This window comes from Drosophila gunungcola (assembly GCF_025200985.1).
Source record: "Drosophila gunungcola strain Sukarami chromosome 3L unlocalized genomic scaffold, Dgunungcola_SK_2 000009F, whole genome shotgun sequence".
Classification (NCBI taxonomy): Eukaryota; Metazoa; Arthropoda; class Insecta; order Diptera; family Drosophilidae; genus Drosophila; species Drosophila gunungcola.
In genome coordinates, this window is record NW_026453181.1 from 632,708 (window position 1) to 655,391 (window position 22,684).

The window sequence follows — 22,684 nt, forward strand, 5'->3', positions numbered from 1 at the left end:
TACCTCTGACAATCAAAAAGTGATTAGCAAGACACTCAACAACATCGGCGACAACTACAAAAACAATTGGGAATGTCAAGCAGCAAGGCCTGGGAAGCGAGAAGTCGAAAGGAGGCGAAATGCTTAACATACAAACACACTTAACGTGTTAACATGGCTAAAAGAGCGTTGACCATATTGGGCTGCAGTCCAGCGCTTTACGCACAACGGCAACGGCAACAGCAACAGCAGCATCAGCAATCGGGCACGGCAGCAGCACAAACAACACAAACAACACGAACAACACGAACAACAGGTACAACCAGCGACAACGGCAACGGGACAGGCTAATATGACTGGCGAAGAAGATGCTGCCTGGGAACCGGTTGGAACTGGTTTGGCCGCCCCTCTCAGCCCCTCTTTTCCATTTCTCCCGCTGACATTATCAGCATAATCAAGGGGCCACTCCCCCTTTGGCCTCCCCCGGCCCAATTTCTAAGCCTTTTCAGCGCTCATAAATTGCGCGGCCAAGACACCAGCAAATATTTTGCAAACGCAGCGAAAATTGCGGGAAGAAGGTCTGTTGGTGGACCAGCGGAGCGGGGCGGGGCGGGGCGGTTTGGGGCCGCGAAAAAGAATCTTTCGCATATGGGCAACGGTACTTTCTGCAATTATCCGTTGTCTTGGCCAAGAAGCGGCCGTTGTCGAAGATGCGCATTGCCGCTAAAGCAAATATGCGCACTTGGCATTGTCCCGCCGAAGACAACGACGCACTAATAGCCCCACAGAAAGGGGCCTTGAGCAGGGGACTCGGGACTCGGGTCCCAGGTCCCAGGTCCAACGTCCCAGTTCCAACGTCCCAGTCAAGTGGAGTGTCCCGGGGTCTGGCGGCTGTTTTGCGGTTTTTGAGGTTTGCGTTATGTGCAATAGATTATCAAAATGCTTAGAGGAGCCGGGGACGACGTCACGACCAGCGGCTTTTGGCCAGAGTTGGGCCAGGACCAGCCTGAGCATCCGACAACGGTTTATGTCACATGAAAGTAATGAAATTAAATTTCTTCCTGGCACACACACAACACACTTACACACAGTCGAGCAGTTTTGATATGTGCGATAATTTTAAAAGTCAACCAACTTGGCCATGCCAGTCCAAGTCTTAGCTCAAGCCTAAGACTTAGCCAAAGACAGAGCCAAAAGCCCGACCATCTACGCAACATTCTGCAATCAAGTGTGCATATTTACTTCCTGTAATTGAGCATTTATGGCTTTTATGGCCTAACGGATTCGCCCGTCCTCGGTCTGCGCCCCTCCTCCATAATTGTTACGGCTTTGGCTTTAAAACTGACAGGCTAGCAGGGAGGGGATCGCATCGAGGCGGAGTTGTATGTCGGCCGTCGTGCGCTTAAGTCTATTGATTATAAAGTTTATGCATAAATTGTAAATTGATTTGGCAGTTAATTGATTTGCCAGTGTCTGCGCCCAGCTCTCTGTGAGCGTGAGCGTGTGTGTGTTAGTGTGTTTTTGGGCCCAAAACTGATGAGTAATGACTTTGATATTGGCCAAAAGTTAGCATAAATCGATGCATTTTGAACCGTTCAGCTCGACTCGATTTAATTCGCCTCGATTTGCGGCACATCCTGAGAAAGTTTCCCATGCATAGTTTATGGCCTTTGAAATGTGTTGGGTCCATTGGGACAGGAATGCGAATGCGAATGCGAATGCGAGAGTTGGGGATAAACATTAATAAGTTATGGAATTTCATTAGATGATGAGTTGGTGATTTGAGTAATGTTAATGGCCATAATCTCAGCAATTTCGTTTTGCAATGCTGACGTGGTTATTATACTCGGCATTCGTAGTGTACAAAGTAAGTAACATTGAAAAGGAAGCGTCTACGATTCTGTTAAGTAAAATTTCTTGCTAAGCCTTCTAAGCTGGAATTATAGTTCTGTGTATATACATATTTAGCCATGCTCAGCCCAAATTAATTAAGTGTTACAAAATGGCAAGTTACATTGGTATAAATACAAACAAATGAGTTGCAATTGTTGGAGTACCTCAACCACCGTAATGCTTTTATTATTTATGTAGTAGTTTGCAATTTAAACATGAAGCAATAAAAGAATCACCTCTCTAAGACAGTTTATCATCATTATTCGTAACCCTCAATTCTTATCCCATTCATAGGCTTTAACACATATCACAACTTGAGCAGAACCTCTCAACTTCCCATAACAATTGAAGCAATTTGGCTGGTCCCCACTCCCACACTCAATATAAGAGCCTAAGGCGAATGTCGAGGGTAAATATCACAAAATTGAATAACAAAATATTTATGCGTCTGGAGGAAAATAATAGAAAAAATTTAACTATTATTTATTTGGCTTGGTGCTCTCAATGCGCGAGCAGAGAAATAGCTGGAGGAGAACCAGAGGGGTTTCTCATCCATATAATTTGCCAGCATGTATTTATGATTTATGAAGTGAGTGCGAGTGTTAGTGCGTGTGTGAGTGTGTGAGTGTGTGTATGCGTAGGCGTACACCCCCAACTGGCGCATTGCTGTGTGCGTGTCCTCAACTACAAATAGTGCTTTATGGAACAATAGACAGTGAGATCTAGAATGGCCATTGAGTTTGGCCGCAGAATGCTCAGCACGCGAAACGCTTCAGTTATAGATACCGGGCTCACACTCCCGCGGAACACGCACCCAACTATCCAACAACTTTGGAGCGAAATAGAAGAGGAACAAATTGGATAATGTCTATAAAAACTAATTGAATTCTAAGCGCTGAGCACGCCATTGGGCCACAGCTGTGAGAAAGTAATGAAAGCACCAGCGGTCCAATGAAATACATACAAAAGGCGAGTAACGAAAACTGAAAACTGAAAGAAACGCAGAACTCCCAGGTCTGAAGTGATGACATGCAAGCTGCTAGATAGATATATCTACGAACTGATGGCGAGTGTGTGTGGGCAGAAGATGGGGCCAGGGGGAAAAACAATTTCACACACAAATCGTACAAAGAGAAAAATTACTCAAAACACTCTAAGATGTTCGCATGTCATGGCACCCAAAAAAAAAAAATAAATAAAATAAACTGAAAAAACCCAGAACAAAAAGCTCATTACTCATATGCCAATCAAAAGGGCCCCCAGACAAGCCGCAGATATTCCGATGCTCGAACTGGACTGAACTGCCATAATTAATCATCCGCCGATAATTAACAGCGCAGTACGTCCAAATAGAACATCGCGCTAATGCTAATGCTAATGCTAGTGCCAATGCCAATGCCCAATGTATCCGTCAGATACACTTCAATCTCGGGAAAAAGTGCGCACGCATGCGGCGAGCACAGAGTTCAAAAGGTTGCCAAAACTGTTGTTTCATTTTCGTCCAACTTTAATGAGTTTGTAATGAAGCCTCGGCACCGCTTCGCCTTATTTTTGTGCAGCGTAACCACTTGAAAATGAGTCAAATAGATGGACACTGGGCCACCCCTCCCCTCCCCCCCCCACCACACTGCTGTCAGTTCCATAAGCAACCTTCGGCTTGAGTGATGTACTACGATGGCCACAAAACATCGACGTCCATCGACATCGCCATCGACATCGCATCGCCATCGCATCGCCATCGATGGTCATTAGCAAAAGATGACGACGACTGTGATGTTGATGGCGCTCCGCTGATGTTGCGCACTCGTAATTCTTCTATAATGGATCTGTTATCTCTGCGCTTAATGGGTTGCGTCTCTGGCCGCTGGGGTGCGGTGCCCGTGGGGCAAACAGCGGTGTGGAGTGACTGACAGACTGGAAGCCTGCTTAAAACTTGAAATTAAATAATTAGTCGCTGGCTAAGTTCGCCGTATTCCCTATTTTTTTTTCTTGCGCTGCGTATTTAGATGGGGCCAGGGTAATGACCTTTTAAGTACTTTTAAGATACTAATCGCTTCTTGGTTTTTGTTGGCTGCTCTAAACAGCTAATGGCATGTTGTGGCTTGTTTGCTGTAGCTGTAGTTCATTCCGCCAGCGAGTGCAACAAAGTCGCCAGCCACTTTGGATGGCACTAATTAACGTCAGAGGGAGCTTTTGGCTTTGGGCCCTTTCGGCCCTTTCGGCCTTGGCGATGAAACCATTTTCACAAAACTTTTCTCAGATGCGTATTAATTAAAATTTTGATAAGACTCCCGCTCCTCGGGGCGCGTGTAATAAAAGTTGAAAATAAATTACACGAAATTAGTATTTCTCTTTAGGTGTGGCATCATCATCATCATCATCGTCATAGTCGCTTTTTCGGCGACAGTGGCAGCGGCAAAGGGCTTATCGCAAAAGTATCTACAAAATAATGGGCGACTAATAGGCCGGGACCCCGTCCCCAGATCCACTTCTTGGCTTGTTGATTATGTCAGCTTTTAAAGCGGATTCGCCGAGGCCATTTACTGCCTGTCTCCGTCTTGATTGCTCGACAAGACTTGACTTGCCTTGACTTGGCTTGACTTGGCTTGGGCCGACTTCCCCCGCTTCTGCGGGTGAAAGTGAGCAAAGTTTCTGCTCGCAGGGGAGCTCCGAGAACGGACTTATAGAGTTACACTTGTTGTCGTAGCCGGCGCTGTGGGAATGTCAACTTCAGATGCTGGTCAACTGGCCAATAAATGATGATAGTTCTGGGTGAAATCCGAGCCGTGCTGCTGGGAAAAAACCAGGCGAGACGGAGAGAGAGATCTCGGGGAAACTTATCAAATATTTGTCCCACTTGACTGATATCCCAATAAAGCTGCGTGTGGGCGGTTGGTAAGACTTTGGAATGCTTAAAATGTCGCATAGATGCGTACTTATCTGTGAGATACATTTCAAATTTTCTCAAAACTGTTTGCTTTCATTTATAAAACACATGTGCTGATGAGACGGATTTCTTACTGCGTTTCTTGCATTCCAAAAGTGTTTACTCATTTCTGGTATGCGTTTAGTTGAGATGTTTTATATGCTAGTGTTGAAATTGTTGGTGCTTAAAATTCAGGAATGTTTATCTTTAAATAAGACACTCTCGCTTAAGTAAAAGTTCCCTCTCAACTTCTGATAAATGATTTGATTAAATCTCTAGCTAGCTTTTGTTAAGGCCATGAGATGTATTTTATTCAATTAAAATTTGGTTTCCGCTCAATAATTAGCTTTCAAAGATATTTCATCTTTAGTTTTTCTCTCAAGCCTTGCAATTTTTATAAGGCTCGTGAAACAATCATAATCATGGTTGAATTTAAAAACCATGCCAGCCAAAAAGCATTCCAAGTATGCCAAGGCACATGGCACTTGCCCAAAAAAACCGAGTTAAGGGAAACCCAAATTGAATGCGAAAATTCCCACACATTGTTCAATCTAATGAGAACTATGTCAGTGGCATCGTTTATCCCCCTCTGCGAGTCCCTCCACAGAGCCATACTTAAGCTTATGCTTATATATTTGCCCTTGGGCTGACACTTAAGATAAAAACTCTTGACAGAGAGAGACTCTGGTCGCTGGCTCGCCCGCAGGCTTTAGGCTTCGGTTTCGGCCCCTCCGACTCCGCTTAAAGTCAATTGAACAAATTCTGTGAGCAAATATTTTATGGTCAATGTTCTTCTCTCACTCTGCCGATGTGTGTTGAATTTTAAATGAAAATTCCATAAATGCCAGCAACATAAAAATGTACTAGGCCATCCATATTTCATCCGCCTGCCCCCCAAACGCTTTATGTCCTGGGCAAAAGTCGTTTTGACAATTTAATAGTATTCCAAAAATTAGCCAATTAGCTGCTTTGCTTTCCATAAATATTTTCATATCAGAAACATGCATAATTGCATAATTTGTTTCAATTAGCATGCTGGGCACTGGACACTTGTAATTAAGAACTTAAAGGCGATAAGCTCCTCTGAGCAGGGGGTGGAGTGGAGGAACGGGGCCCGAAACAGGGCCCGAAAACCCTCAGCCCGAGGCATGTGTAAACAAGTGCTGGTCCTTTGACATTGCTTTGACGCAGGGTCCTTTCTACCACCTGGCACCCCTGGCACTTAATTGATATATTAAATCGGCATATCTATTTCAGCTCTAATTAACCTTTGAACCTCTCCACAAATCAGCGCCCATACAAAAGTCAAAGCAAAGCTCCGCCCCCTCCCTCCGAAAAAACGCACAGGGCTGTTGGTTGCGAGGTGACAGTCACGAGTCCCATTATACGATATTGTATGTACAATTTGAAGCAACTCGCAATTACCAACGACACGTCAAGATGTGAAATTAACACCGTCACACAAGCAGACAGTCTGCCGGGCAGCGGGGCGGGGCAGCGGGTGCGGGGCGGGAAAGGTCGGGGGCGGTAGACAGACATATTAATGTATCTGGCTGGTATTTAACATTCAACAACAATAACAATCACTATGTGTGTGGGTGACATTTTCGTTGGCTGCCTCGAAAATCATTAAATCACACAGCAACAACGAGGAAGGAAAAAAGCTTTCTCTGTTTGTGTCAGCCGTACAATTGGCCATCCCACCACCACCCACCACCCACCGCCTTTTCCTGCCCCACGCATATCCTGTCAGGCCAGGAGTGAAAAAAGAAAAAGAAAAGCGAAGAGCTACGCAACCACAGCACGCAATACTCGCATTTCATTAGACACTTTGCAGTGACGACTCCTATTACTCTGCCTGAAGAGTCCCCATTGAGCTGGGCGAGAGGTGCTACCACTTCCTTTGGGCCCAGAGTCTTAACCAAATGACGTCGTCTTCTGCGACTTTTCCAAATAAAAACGAAAAATTAGCGTTTTATTGGCCAAACGCAGGGTCAAACGCTGGCAGTTGGTGGTCCGATGAAGGCTGTCACAAGAAGTGAAACGGAATGGTTGATCGGTCCCTCTAATGGAAATGAGTTCGAGCTAAGTGCGACATGAAATTTGAGCTGATCAAGCTGCAGGAGGCCAGATGCCATAATTTTGTGTAATTTTTCGTATTTCATAATTGAAAAGGACAAATCAGTGGCCGCCCTCGATTTGGCTAAGCACATCCTAAGCGAGTGACATAATTCGACAATAAATATCTGGCTATAACTCGCAAGCGGTCAGATTAAGTGATATAATCAAGTAACAGCGACAAAGCCCCAACTATTCCATTAGCTAACCGAGACTGTGCGGCAGAAGTGCAAATAAAAACTTTTCTGTCCAACGCCGCAAATGAGTTTGTCATTATTCAAGCGCCGGGCAAACTGTCTGCATACATATACATAGTATTTCGCGCACCTTTTTTGTGTGGCTTTGTTTTTGCCACAAATTAATTACAATCCAAGTTGAGTGGCAAAATGTTTTTCTTGTGTACTTTTCATACAACATATTTATCAACACAGGCGGCAGCGCAAAATGTTTGTCCAGGGAACGAGACTTTGTGAGAATAAATTGGATGATATTAGGGCGACAACTTTTCATTTAGTTGGCCGGCTGGGGCTGCCCTTAATTTCCGGCCACACGCATTGGAAAAATGAAAACGTTAGCCGGGAATGAAAAATCGTTAGGCGCGCAGATTCCCCCTTCCCCATCCAGATGGCTTTCTTTGCCTTTGCCATTGCTCTCCCCCCTCCCCCCCTTACCCCCTCTTCACTTTCTTTGTGGTGGGCTTTCATTTTTATTTTGCACTTCACTTACCTGAAAATAGGTTTGACCCTTGTCCACCCAGCCGATGGCCATATCGGCACCAGCCAGATTGCCATCGGGCGAGAATCCGAAGCCGACGTAGCCCAGGGTACGTGCCTGTATTTCAAATGTTATATCCTGATTAATGATTTGCCATAGTATGCGAAAATCCTCATTCAAATCGATGGCATGATCCCAAATGGGTGTTCCGGACGCAGCCGCCGCCGCAGCCGATGTTGCTGCTGTTCCGGCCCCCGACGCCGCCGACGTTGCCGACGAGCCCGAGGTCTTGTTGCTGCGAGTGGCCAGCTTGCCGGCAGCACGGGCTCCGCTGGCCAAAACAAGGAGGAGCAGCCAGAACAAGCTGAACGTGTGGCAGGATATAAAACATGTGATTAACGATGACCGCCTTGAACTTGAATGCGTTGCTGTTGCTGTTGCTGTTGCTTTTGCTAGGTCGTCTGCTGCTCCGCCTCAGTGTTGCTGCCGTGCTGGGTGTTGCTAGTGTTGCTAGTGTTGCGAGTGTTGCTGGTGGGGCAGCGAGTGTTGCTGGCGTCGTGACTGCCTTCCTTGGGTGAGCCATTTTGTGCGCTGGTTTGCTGGGTGCTTGGGCTTAGCAAATAGTTGTGATTACTTTTCTTGTTGCCACGTTGACATTTATTGCGCGCAAAATCACTGGACGATGGCTCGTAATTACGCAACTGCTTCGGACCTTGTGATCTGCTCTGCTCTGCTCTGCTGTTCTGTGCTTTCTTTGGTGTTATCACAGTTACGATTATTTACTTAAGCAATTTTACTTTCGTCGCTGCTTCCTGTTTCCGATTTGCTGCTCATTAGTTTCGCTTGTCACACGAACAAAGCCGCGGATGGACAAAGCTGTAAGCCGCGGTTGGCCTGATCTGGCGGATGCAACCTGAAAGTTGGTAGGAAAAGGAAAAAATGTTAAATAATTGCTATAATTTGTTGTCGGCTATAATAGTGGAAAGAACTCGATTCCTCCTGCCCTAGGTCTTCTTTCGTGCTGCAATGCTTAAACGCATATAATTACATAAATTATGAACCGGTATCTATGAGATACACATCCCCACTCAGTAACTCAGCCACTCAGGCACTCTGCCACACAGACATCCATCCATCCGTCCATCCATCCACACATCACAACAAAGTTGACGGTTCATTTTTGTTGCCGTTGCTGTTGTCGAGAGTTCGTCAACATTTTCCTTGAAACGTTAATTAGCCTGGTCACGCAGTTTTCACAGCAATGTACGTCGGAAGACGAAATTGCTCGAAGTACTCCCGTGAGCAGGGAAATTAAAGTCAGTGGGCAAAAGAACTATGATCAAAGTGACAGGAAGAGGGCAAATATCTTCCGATACAGCGCTCGCACAATAAAAGTGCAAGGATAAAAAATTGTGAAGAAATCGGCACCAGCCTTCTGCCGAAATCCTTCCCATGTCTGCACTCAAGCGAACCAAGTGAGTCAGACCACCCCTTCCGACCTCCGTCGCCCTATCTTTCGGTGTTTGAATGACTAATTCCGGCTTTCCCCGCTCGGATATCAAGAGTCCACTGTCTCGCACGCAATTAGTGCGTTGTGGCTCGGTCAAAGCAAATCGAAGATAATTACAGCTTGTCATAATTTTAATGAAGAAGGTCGCCAAGAGCCGAACCCGAGTCAAGCCGCTGTCCGTGTCCGTCCGCATGGCGTTAGTGAGGGAGCCAAGTGGGACCAGTCCAGTTCGGACAGGGGGATTTGTTGTATTAAATCGCCGCAGCTCGGCCAGACGAACCGCAAGCGCATTGACGACGTCGATCCGTCCGTCCGTAGTCCTCAAATCTCCCGACTCCGGGGCTCCTGTGTACTTCCTCCGTTGCCATCGCAGCTGTCTGCCCATATTGGGTGTGCGGTTACATTTGATTACATGCCAAAAGTGTTCGCCCACCGCCCCTTTCCGCCAACACTCCACACTCCGCACACAAATCTTTAATTTGACGTCGGCGTTTTGGGTAAATGTCAAATGGTTGGTAATTTGTTATAAATAGCCAACTTCCGCTGCCCCGACACAACTCATAGATACCTCTCGCCGCTGTGTGAGTGCGTATTGCGTGGATACTGAAACGTATTTGCGCTAATTCCAAGTGCTTAGTCGCGTGTTCAAAGTGTACAAAGGTCAACAAACGCCAGGCAAACAGAGAAAATTGAAAAGCCCAAACGGAAAGCGAATTAAGAGGAAAAGTGTTCTGTTGCCGAAGCGAAGATGGAATGCCCTTCCTTAGCCTAGAAAGTGTATAGTATTTCTATCGTCTGCCACGCCACGATACATCCTTGGGAATGTTGAATATCTTAGCAAAATGTGCTCCGCCATAACAAGCTCTTCCTAATGTCGACCAATAAAAGTAATTTTAGGAAGTTCCTGCCATCGGACAAATGGATATCAAAGATACTACCGCAATATCTAGCAGATTTCTATGGCATATTTATAGGTGACTTTTATGTTTTACTTCCTTCCCAACGACAACGTTATTGTGCCTGCCTTCCCCGCTGCTGTTATCAAAAATGTATCCCTAAGATACACAACAATGAGCTTGATGGGGCAATGTAGCTTTACATGGCTTCTCCAGTTCCCAGCTCCCAGCTCCATGGCCGTTGTTTTTGGGATGGCGCTGAGTGACGGCCGGCAACGTTAAATGACGTTGATTATAATTATGCGGACTTGTACTTTGTATCATACTACACAGGGCTACAGGGTTCCCCTGTTTTTGCTGTTGCTTTTGCTGTTTGTTATTATTATTGCTGTCGTCATCATCAGCATCATCATTATCATCACCACCATCATCATCATCGTCATCGTCAGGCAGATTCGTTGTGCAGACTTCGACTGTCGTTGATGGGGCGGTCAGATGAATGATGTCTCTTAAATACAGACCGAGCCCAGGCGAGGCCAATCGTCCTCATCATCATGATTGTTGCTCTGGTCGTCGCTGCCTGCCGTAAAATTCAAGCCAATTTTGCCTGGAGGGAGGCAGGTCCGGCAGGTTCCTCCTTTGCCAGGCTGCCAGGCTGCCAGGCTGCACAGCATGTTGCCCAAGACGAAGACGACATTCATAAGTACAAGTGCTCGTCGTCGAGTTGCAGCGATGGCAGCGTGAGCTTGGCAGCTGGAATGCGTGTTCTTGGTTCAGGCCTTCAGCTGAGTATCGATCATTTCTGGTTTGCGAGGCTACCATCTCCAGAGGACATTCATAAGCACAAGTGCTTCGTCCAGGCCGCTCGTATAATATTATTACTTGGCGAATTAACTACGCCAAAAGCAAAACAAACACAAACTCGAAGATTGCTCTGGCAACTGGTTCTAAAAGGCACGAAATGGCTTCCGTAGACACATTAGTCGCTTTTACACAAAAACCCAGACAAAACGGACAGAGCCCCCCCCCCCCCCCCTCCCTTTCACCCATCGCCGGCTGATGGGTGAGCAAAAAGATGCAACTGAATGAGGCATATAAAAGCCTTCCCAAGCGCCGCGCGGCACACAAAAAAGAGCCAACAGAAGCGGAAAGAAAGAAAGAAAGAAAAGAGGAGCCAAAGGAAAGCAAGAAAAAATGAATACAAGTCAAAGACTTTGTCCAATGGTTTTCATCATTGCACGATTTGTAGATGGAGCGGGTAGTTTCGCAGGGGAGGACGCACTGAGGCACTGAGGCTGTGGCTCCAGATCTGGTCTGCGGCTGCTTCTGTTCGCCGGCAGACGGACAACGACATTGATGAGGATGTTTTGCTTTAGCCACAGTGGGACAAGCCCACATGGAACGGTTCTCGATGGGGCCAAAGGTGTTTAGACAAGGTCAACGTGTGGACCTCTCCAACTTTATATTCATACGATTTTCGAATTGGAGTGGGCACAACGTTTCGTGGAAAGCAGTTAACTAATAGTCGTAAACCATAAAGTTCAAATTCATTTGGGCGGTCAGCTCGCTAAATCGAAACTTGCTCATGACGTAAATATTTCATCAAGAAGGTAATCTGCAATAAAACTACCCTAAAACAAAATGCTGCCCTAGACTGATAAATAAAAGCACAGGTACTCATTAAAAGTGTTTAACTCAGGCACTAATTTGTCTACTGCTACCAGCAAAGATCTTTGCTGCAAAAGACTAATTAACAGGAGACTAAAAGGTAAGTGTACCAATCTATTGTATTCAGCTGTCGATGCTTACAAGAAAATAAATGATTGTGTTACCCCCTGGGAAATTGGAGCCAATACAAATTGTTTTCTTGCTGAGGTCATTCGGTGGTATTCCTTTCCCTTAATTGATTCCATTCTAATTACAATATTTAGCCAACTCATTGGCCCAATCACAGAACATTCTTGCCCCCTCCATTTCACACATCATTAATAACGATGGGTTCAGATTTGTGCGAATCGTTTGCTCCTTTCACCTTCCACTTGCGAGGTAATCGAATGCTTTCACATTTTAATATCTCTCACCAGACGGAATTCCAGTTCCCCTCGCCCGCTGAGGTGTAATTAGTGATTTTTGGCGCATTTCAATACTTTCTAATCGCATCCCAGTGTGCAGTTTGTGGCAATTTCTTTTGCTTAGCCGCTAACACAGAAGGCCGGGGGCAGGAAAAGGCAGGGACTGTGGGGCTGTGGGGCAGGCTTACCGGGTATGTTTTCATTTAGCAGATACAAGCTGCAAGTACACGGCACACACACACACACACACACACACACACGGTACGCTACCGGGCCTTCGTCATCATCGAAGATGCTCCATCATGTGGCAGCAACAACGAAGCAGCGGCAACGAAGCAGCGGCAACAACAACGGCAACAACAACGACAACAACAACGACAGCTATGCAATGCGTTCTCGTGGTTGTTGTCGATTTGAGAGCTCTGCGGTTGCCGCAGCTTGATTATAAATGTACGAGGCAACTTGTATGACATGTAAGTTGTTGTACTTGCAGCCGCGCAAGTGTGTATCTGTGAGAACGTGTATCTGGAGGAGCGTGCATGTGCATGTGTGGTTGTCACTGCACCTGTCATCCTGCAGCCTGCCAGCGAAAATTGCCATCCAGTGCGGTGGGGAAAAAAATTATTATTTATCATCGGCGGGGCAAGGTTTCCGAGACAAGTCAAACTGGGAATTATACGGGTATGCATGGCTATACAGATGCGCTGCGACTCCACTAATTACTGCACATCATTTGCTTACTCGAGTGCCTCTTCTGCCGCCCATCGGACCGACTTCCTCCGCTCAGCGCCTTGCAGATTTAATTGAGTAAAAAAATTGACTAATTAGAGTGAGTCCAAAGCACTTGGCCCCGGGCCACAGAAGCAGCAGGAAAATAAAAACCAAGTCGGTCCGGGCTCGAGTTGAGTGGGCTTTTTGGGAGGGGCAATAAAGGAGGGGCAATAAAGGAGGGGTGTGGAGGGGAGTCGAGGCAAGGAGGGGATGGACTCGACTACCTGTTCTCATTTATTAAGGCCTGGTCAAGAGCGGTTTGAATCAAATCTGCGCCTCCAAACCCAAGACTCCTGTGTCGTCGTCCATCGTGTGTCGTCTTCGTATTTAATGATCATTAAACAAGCTGGCAGCCAATTGCACTAAAAGCTGCAGGCTTCTGCCTGCCTTAGTGCCGCTACAGTGGGCCCTCTAAGCCGAACAGGCAGCCAAAGTGCTCGCTATGGGGGCATCGGAGGGCTAAGCCAAGCTCGTGCGGACTTAGCCCACTGTGAGGGGGCCAGCCGACTGATGAAAACTATTAGTGAAGGCAGCTATGGAGCTGCAAAGTGGCTGCCTTTTGTAAATTGCACCGACATTCCAGCAGTTCCTGCCTCTCCTCCTGGAACGTTGCGTAATTTAAATAATCATAAAAAATAATAATTCGTTCTATTGGATGCTTGGCCGTGCTCAGCGCCCTGCCGCCTGTTGATTATTATGGCCCTGGTAATATCTTTTGCTCGTTAGCAATTTTCGTTTCGAATAAATAGTAATTAGTGTGCCGAAAAGAGTTCTGCCCGCCGCCGCCCGCCGTCGCCCGTCGCTTTTTATTGGCATTCTCGAGGCTATTGCCTCAGTTCCACCTGCAAACTATCGCACAAAGCTTTTTGCACTTTGCTGACGTTTTCTGTTTTGGGCACTTTTATTTGACATTTTTCATTAAACACGAAATGAAAAAAGGTTTTCTTGCCGTCAGGTGGGGGGTTTGGGTGCTGTCGGCCTCAGAGAGCTGCGTTGACATAACATTTTTGTATAGCTCCCCAGCCCCTTCTCTTCTTTTCACCACTTTGGCATGGAAGTTTGAAGGCATCTGGGGAAATATGTCAGCGTTGTTTAAGTTTTTAACATTTTCAACTGGGTGCTGGCTGGGTGGAGATTGCTATTTACTCTGGCATAATTGGCTTGTCGGCATAGTTATAAAAAGTTCTACTCGGGTGCAATTGGATTAAATGCACGGATATATAAACACACTCACACACTGGTAGATATGTATATAAAAGTTGGCAAAGCTTTGGTTATCTTTGGAGTTGGCTCTAACGAAACTCAAACAAGAGCCTGTTCAAAATTCCGACTTTAATTCGGAGTATCTGAATCTACAAGTATTTGCGCTGCAGGATTTCAATCTCATCTCAGGGCAAACGTTAATATATCATGAGAGGGGTTCTATTTGCATATTTTACTCTTTCTGGGGGTGATTGATTACATTGGCGGGTCAGGATGGGTCCGGGGGATCATTTGGACATTTCCCAAGCTCCTATTGGGTTGATAACCTTTGCCGTCGCCATCGAATATGCAGGATTATGCTGCTGGGCAGAGCATCATCTTTGAGCAAGTTGCAACTGAAATCGTGGAGTCCGTCTGTCTGCAAATTTAAACTTGGTTTACTCTTGGTCTGTTTGTGTTGTTAGTGTGCAATGGATACACAAATAGTTGGAGAAAGCTGCCTGCCGACGGCTTCCCGCTTGCTCTTTCTGCTGGCTGTGTGTCATCTTTTTGGCTTATCAGCTGCGCATCATAAAATTTGCCTCTTCTTTTAGCTCTTACTCATTCTGCAATTGCGAACTCCGTTCACTTTTCTCCGGCACTCCGAACGCTCCTTTTCTATTCCCAGCCCAGGAACTTTCTTTTGTTTCTGTCTATTGCTTAGAGTCGGGACCCCGTTACTACAATATACTACTTCCCCGGAGGCCCCTCATCGCAGCCCCACTATTCGTAGTTGTGTGTTTCTGAACCAGGCAAGTGAATTTTCTCATTTTGCACTTGATATTGTTGCCGTTTTTGCTGCCTCCTGCCTGGGAAATTCTTCTGCTTTTCTGCTTGTTGTTGTTGTTTATTTTTTTTTATTTTGGCAGAGTGAAACTTTTCAACGCTCTCCCTTTTCCCCCCGCCACCCCCTTGTGTCTGTTGCTGCTGCCTTTTGCATTTTCGGTAGGTATGAAGGTAGGAAATTTAATCTCAAAGTCGTCATCGTCAACGCCGTCGTACTCCCCGTACTTGCTGCTTGTACTTGTTGTTGATGTTGTTGTATTTGTTGTTGTTCCCGGCGACGTCACAGAAAATATTTAATTAATTTTTCGAATTTTAATTAAAAAGTTTCCGTTACGTTACGTTACGTTAAGTCATCAGCACGACAAAAGCAAAAGGCCTGCAGATTCAGATTCCGGAATCCGCATCTTGTAGGCCGCCACTCGTTGTAACTTCTATGTAGTTTGGGCCCTTTTATTGCATTAAGTAGCAAAGTAGGAAATATTTGATGGCGGCAGGTAACCGGAGACAACTCTTCCACCCAGCGCCATCAATCAATTCGCTAAGGAGCGCGTGGAGCAGTCCCCACCAAAGTCCATTCCAATAAACATAAAGCAAACACTTAATTGTCTGTCAGCGTTAACAAACCGACAACACAAATATCATATGACCAAGGGGCCCGGCCCGAGCAGTATTGGGAGGTATTGGCCGCTTGTTGTTGTTTCCATAAGCAGACACACACATATATCACCTGCTGCGCACAGAAATGTTTTTTCCACAAAACTTGTAAGAGATGCCAACTGGCTGATAGGCCCGGAGAGAGAACTCCCAGACCAGGCCAGAACAGGCCCATCCAAACCATCCGAACAGAATCCAACCGAAACCAAAGCAAACCAAACCAAACGAACTAAACTCTCTTGCATGCATTTTGTTATCTGTGACAAAGATCTCCTGGCCATTAAATTAACACTTAATGACTTGTGTTGTGCGTGTGTGTGCGTGTGTGTGTGTGTAGGTGCAGACGACAATGATGACTGAAGGAAAAGCAGCAAAAAGAGGAAAAGATTCTCCGCAGCAGCCACACATCATTAAGAGACAGCGGGGAGGCGTTGCCTGGGCTTTCGTTAACTCGGATACTCTGCTACATCTCTTTGATACCCTACAAAAGGGCCGAGCCGAGCCGGGCCGGGCCGGCCTGATGACTTTGTTAGCCAGGCTGAAAGGCCTGGCCGACAAGAAAGGGAAGAATGGACCGTCTGGCGTGCATAAAGGACTGCCTCCCGACAAAAGACGTATGGGAACACACCTTGTCCAGGCGAAGGGTCTTTTGTTCGATCCGGGTTATCATCGTGAAAAATGGAATTATGGCACAAGGAAATGGATTAAGAAAAGGAAACATTATGTCTAAGATCTGATTGCTCTTTTAGAGTTGAAATAGAAGAGAATACAAGTGAAATATAGATTCAGAAATTCAATTTCGAAGGTAGTTTTGAAGGGATTAGAAATGGCTGAAATGGATAAATAAAGGTGAGTCGCTCTTTGTTATTTCAGTGCATTTAAATTAAAATTTTTTAGTAGAATTGAGACAAAAAATATTTCTTTTAGCTTTTCAGTTATTAGGTACTCTTTATTTCTTCTTTAATATTGAAATATTTCATTATGACTCACTTTGCCGAGTTTTAAAAAACATTTCTTGAAATAAAATACTCTTGTGATTAAATTTTAGAAGACAAGACAAATACACCTAGAGACCATAAATTGAAATCCTATAGCTAAGTTGTGGGGTTTCTTACAGTTCCCCCAAGCCTACAGAGCATCAGATGTTCGATGCGATTGGGGCCGAATATCTCTCCGATTCCATCTCATTTGTATCTACATCTCGGGCGGAGTATCTTGTTTGCAGCCATAAGTTTTCAAATTGTTTTTAGACTGACAAAATAAATGATGACAGGCGGCACGGCGGCTTTATCGCCGCTCTTCTTCGTCTCCCCATGCTGCTAAGTTGTTCTAATTTTTTCTTCCCCACGAGATCTCTAATGGGCGGGGGGTGGGGCACGCTACATGCCTATAGTATGTTAGATGAATAGATAAATCTGTTTGGGACATACTTGGAAACTGCGTTTCAGAGAAGAATCCACAGGGAGGAGTGTGTGACGACGTGTGGGCAGAAGTGGAACACAATTTGATGTTTCTCACTTAATTTGTTATGGCGAGCGCTAACAAATTTCCTGCCATTACAAATGTTTTTCTGGCCTCGACAGAAAACTTTTATGATTATTTAAATGTGTCCCGGGTATTAATTAATCGAATGCAATAATCGGAGGAATGCGGCAAGTGGCATGAATATTTCATTTGTGCCGCAACAAAATCGGTGCGGAGAGCTACCTGTGTCGGTGATAAATTTATTGCATAATTGAACAGGACTAAATCCTCTTGAAGGCTTTAAAACGCAATGGTTGTTCTTGGTTTTCGCTTCAACTTGCCGGGGAGATCCTTCACGTAGGAATATTTTCCCGCTTGCTCTGGCTTCCTCCTGCTGTTATTTATGAGCTTGCGGTAAACCAACAGTTGGGTAGGTGTTCTGGGGCCCGGGGGGCCGGGGGACCGGGGGATTGTGTGTGGTGCGTGCTCTCGTTTTGTTTAATTAAGTAGCATAACTGTAAACAAATTAATTTCAATATTAACACAGAAGATTATTGAAAATCTCTCGCATTATTTACAATGTTGAATGACAAAACAAATAAATTATGAATTTTCCAAGAGCGCCGCCACTCAAGTGGATGACAATGCATGATATTTCCCTTTGAAAGGCGGGTAGGTTCTGGGGGTGGTTGAGGAGAATGTGCACAAAGCAGCCATTTGAGTGTAAACATTCTGCAGATTACAGCTTCGGTTACCGTTTTAATTGTCCCTGCCACAAGCTGAGACGCCATCACCCACGCAGTCCTCCCACCCACCCATCCGTCCATCCATCCCTCCAAGGCCCTCAGCATTTTCTTCAATGTCATGCTCAGCAGGAGCGGAGGGCCCCGAATGGGGCAAATGTAGCTTGAAAACTGTGGCTTTTGTCGGAGAACAGCTCAGTTGGCTTAGCCAATATGACAACATCTGGGAGATGAGAGCTGTGAGCTGGGAGCTGGGAAATGGGCGTTGGGAAGGTGGTCCCCTGGGTGAGTTTAGCTTGATGATGGAACAGCAAGTCACTTGTTGAAAGGGTTGGCAAATAATAAAAACAATTGCGGGCACGGATTAAATTAGGAAGGTGCTCGAAAGATGGTGAGAATTATAATTGGAGGGGATGCACGCTCAATCCCCTGAAGAATTTGGAGTTTGCAGCTTAGAAATGTTTTCGGTTAACTTATTCAGAGTAAAAGAAATTTGCGTTCTGTTCTGAATCCCAGCTGTAGCATGATATGTTTACAACTCTGGCGCCATATATCTTAACTAACTCTGCTCCGTAATCCTAATGGGTTAAGGGGCTTCGTTTTGCGTTTCCCCACTTGTAATGGCCTGTCTGATATGTTGTCATCATATGCGTTTAACCTCCACAGCAGCCTCGACATTTGCCAGGCTTGGCAGGACTTTTCATCTTCTTCTTTCGTCTCTCGAGACTTGACCTTGTCCCCTTACATAACCTTGTGGGTAATTTCAGCTCCCTCGACTGCTGTCGACTGCTGTTTACATGGAATCAGCAAACATGGGGGCAGTTGGGGGAAAAGTGCTGGGCAAACAATTAATAAAGCTCAATGTCGGCTAAGTCTGTGTAATAAACCAAAACCCTAAGCTAGACAATTAAAGCACAAAGCCCTTGGATCGCTTTCGAATGCCATCCGATGGGGGCTGTCAATGCCAGTGACAAGATATTGAACATCTCCGGTTCTTGCAGACAGGAAACAGAGAGCGGGCCACATAAATATACTCCGATATGGAGGAAATCTTTTGCTCATTTAAAAAATTAACTTCGAGTACCTTGCCAGCGGCAAAAAAGGGAGACGGGGACACAAAGGCGATTTATTGGCTACGCAAGATAAATGGCAAAATGTTTACAGTTTCCCAGAGCCCCGCTCTCACATTGAAAACGAAATGTAAGCATTTTCCGCAAAGGTTTTTTGTTGCTGGCTGTCGAAAAACTTTCGGCAGGTTTTCGCTTCTTTCTCTTTCTTTTTTTTTTTGTATCCCTCTGCTGTTTTTAGTTGTTGCTGCCCTTGCTACACATGCGATAAAAATTGCTCAAATAAACTGGGTAAAGGGACTGTAAGCCGGGGAGTAGGTAGCGGGGGAGGGGGAGGGGCCAGGACTGAGCGACAGGATGCGGTGACTGCAGCAAAAACATCATTAGCATTACCAAATAAATCACATCCGTTTTTCAGACACAGTCCGAGTCTGAAATGTAAGCGAGGGACACGGGGCGGCACTTTGGCCAAAAAATAAAATGATAACAACAGGAACAAGCTGTATATAAAAAGGTACGGACTACAGGATACCACAAAGTATATTATTTTATACAGAGCTGACAAGATAAGCTAAAAGTATGTTTTGTGTGCTTCCTGCTTCTTTAAAATGTGTTTAAAAATCAAATCATGTTTTTTTGTTAGTAATAACAGTGAAATTGGTCCCTAAGTTTTTCAATTTTTATGTAAGCCTCTCAAAGATTTGATAAAACTAAGTTAATTGATTAACCATAGATATAGTTTGAAACGGGACACCCTTACAAGATCACAAAATCTACTAAAATTGCTCTGTATTTCTGAGAATCCATTTCAGCAGCATGTGCATTCTAGAAGCTTTGCCTGCTGTAGATTTAGATTCCGATTTGTTTACAATACTCTTCTGACACACAAGACATGCCTCATGGTGCCCGTATACCCTTGTCATATGTGGCTAGCCGTACTGTATGAAAAGGATAAAAGCTTTGAACACCGGAGTGCAATAAATTTCTCTCGTGACGAGCATAAAACTTTTTAAACACAGCGGGCTAGAGAGGAAGAGAGACAGGGAGACGATGAAAGAGATGGCACAGTAGCAACAAAAGCAACAAAAGCAACACAAGTGCATAGCAAAGCGACGAGTTACGTTTAAAGTCGCCTTTGCCACCCACATCCCACAGTCACCCATTTCTCCTTTCTCCAAGCCCCAGTAATGCACACATATGAAGAGGGGGCTCAACTGTGTGCAGTCGCTGTTTGCTCGCTTCTTTCTCCGTTTTTTTCCTTGCCGCTTCTCGTTTTTATTTGTGTGCATCAGTTTGGATTTTGTGGTTTGATCCTGCATCCTACTTGCTACATACTTCGGCCATCCCTCAGCGTTGTCGTTGCCTCGCCGATGATAAAGTATGCCAACTGTCAGCCCGCTCCCGCCTGCCACGCCCACCAGGCAAACCGAGCAAACGACCCACCGCCCATCTCGTCCACTGACTGCCTACCAGGCAATACATCAGCTCAGCAACTTTGCTCAATAAATTTTCCTGCAGAGCGCTCAAAAGCCGGCGCTCCGCAGTATGCTATGAGTTTTCTGATGTGCAATCGGTGGGAGAGGGGGGTGGATCGCATTGGGGGGGGGAGTGCAGTGGGCGGCTGCCTAAACAACTTGCTTTCCATAAGCGGAATGGATGATAAGGGCCAGAGGGTCCGACTGACAGGTTACCTGTGGCAAAGTTTGTGCAAAGTTTTAAGTACCTCCAAGTAAATGGATTTATCGTCTTAAGAAAATATATAAATTTTTTAATCTGTCAATACTGTTTGCTACTCTTTGGAAAGCAACAGTGTCTGAATTCAAATTTTTTGTCGTTAAATTATCAGAACTAGAAATAAACTTTTCACTTGGGGCTTATACCCGACATTCGAAGCTTTGCTGTGAGGACTAAAGTTTCCCAAAATCAAAGGATTTATCGTTTTTTGTAATATATCTTTGTTTTTATCTGTAACTGCTGTTTAAGGAGTTTGGACTTCGAAAAAGTAGTAATACATAAAACTGAAAGCAAAGTCAAAAGACGTAGCTCATATACCTACCCACCTTCCGGAGCTACCCTCGATCCTAGGGGTATGAAATTATAACAAGTTTTGAAACAACATGAAGCGTTTACATTGTTCGACCACCAAGCAGGAGCGACTGGGACTTTGGCCTGTTTGACACAGGAGTTCGTGCTGCCCGTTTTCCTGCCCTTCCGACCGCACGGCCCGACCAGTCTGACCATCCTGCGTCCTGTTTGTGTCCCGTCACAGTGGCAAATTTTATTGTTGCCCCTGCTGGGGCCAAATCGGGCAACGGATAACAGTCAACGGGCAACGGTCAACGGACAACGGGCGGAGGCAGGAGCTGTCTGTGGAAAAATCTGCATTGGACATAAATGTCAACACCCGAGGAGGCGAGGCAGAGCAGAGAGCAGTGAGATTTCCCCCCCATGTGTGTGTGTGTGTGTGGATTCCTGTCTAAACCAATCTGCAATCAGCTGCAGCATTTGGCCTGGTCCGCCCCGGTCCCCTACTCCTCCCTTTCCCTCTTTTCTGCTGCATTCTGTTCTGTTCTGTTCTGTTCCGTGCTGTGCTGTTCTGAACTGAACTGAACTGAACTGGCCAGTTCTCGTATCTTAATTTTTGGCCAGTGCCCTGCCTGCTTTGACGAAGCGGGGAAATGGCCTCAAAAGACTGCATTCGAGAACGTTGCAGACATTTTTGGCCAATTGGCAAAATGGGTCAACCGAAATAAGCGCAGTTCGTCACTGCACCACCCGCTGGCCCGGTGGTGCCCTCGCATCATAGTCGTCGTTGCAATTGATTGAATACGTGATGTCCATGCGAAAAACAAACTTAAAATCCTCGCCAGACGCCGCCACCAATCGAAATCGGAAAGTGGTTTTAAAATCGAAATTGCTGCGAAAGCGTTTGCACACTTTTAATCAATAATAAAAGTGGAGTACGACGGCGAAGAAGGATGGAAGTTGAATGAGCATTTGGCATGTCTAGGCCTTGGTAAGTCGGTTTTGGCGGAGTGTGGGTCAGTGTGGTTTCCGGAGTAGGGCAAGTGGAACGCGAGTGAAGGAGAGTTGCTTAGCCCTTTCTCAAGGCCCCACCCCTTGAGACGCTCACTCAAGTGGGATATTTCCTGATGCATATTCAATTAAGCAATTGAGCAATTATCATAGTTTTCAATAAGTTATGACCAACTGATAATTTGGCCCCATTCCAGCGGAAAGAGCGACTGAAATTTCCATACTTTTCGGTGGATAGCCTGGTGTGGAATGTTCGGAACGACCGCAGATTATCCGCAGAGGGCAACCAAATAACCATATAACCCAGCCCCAACAATCAAAACAGATTCGCCTGTCTGACCCTAACTGACTGGGCGATATAATTTATAGGAAACCGCTTAAAATGAATTGCTAAAAAAGAGAATTGGCGGCTTTTCCAGAATGGTAATTATATAAAGTGCCATATACATGTGCATATATGGAATGGTAATTGTTAATTAAAATTGAAATCGAAATGAGAAACTTGGTTGGCCATTGAAGCAATTTGCAGCCTGCGCTGATTAATTTATTTGTATTAATAGCTGGACGGAGAAAGAGCAGTGAGAGCTTAATATAAAAATTTCATTATTTTTTAAAAATTCCTTATAACTCCATAAATATCGGGATGGCGCCTGGAAAGGGGCGGTACGTAAATTGAATAAATTTTCGTTAATTGTTGTCGCGCACCTGTGCGTATCCTTCGTGTCCTCTGGCGGAGTCCAGTGGCGGCCTCCGATCGTCGTGCGGTCGATTTGTGGCATATGAAAAAATATTAAGTGGCACCCTCCAAGCCTC

At 45.5% G+C, this 22,684-nt stretch overlaps 1 protein-coding gene across 1 annotated transcript in view; it reads right to left on the reverse strand.

The window, feature by feature from the left end:
* Positions 1-22,684, reverse strand: part of LOC128259670 (MOXD1 homolog 2) — a 116,680-nt gene that overhangs the window by 58,410 nt on the left and 35,586 nt on the right. The window contains exons 2-3 of the mRNA XM_052992198.1: positions 8,096-8,543; positions 7,643-8,058 (exon numbers count right to left, since the gene is read on the reverse strand). Of these exons, the coding sequence (XP_052848158.1) occupies positions 7,643-8,058; positions 8,096-8,213 (534 nt within the window). The 5' untranslated portion in view covers positions 8,214-8,543. The remainder of the gene's footprint in view (positions 1-7,642; positions 8,059-8,095; positions 8,544-22,684) is intronic.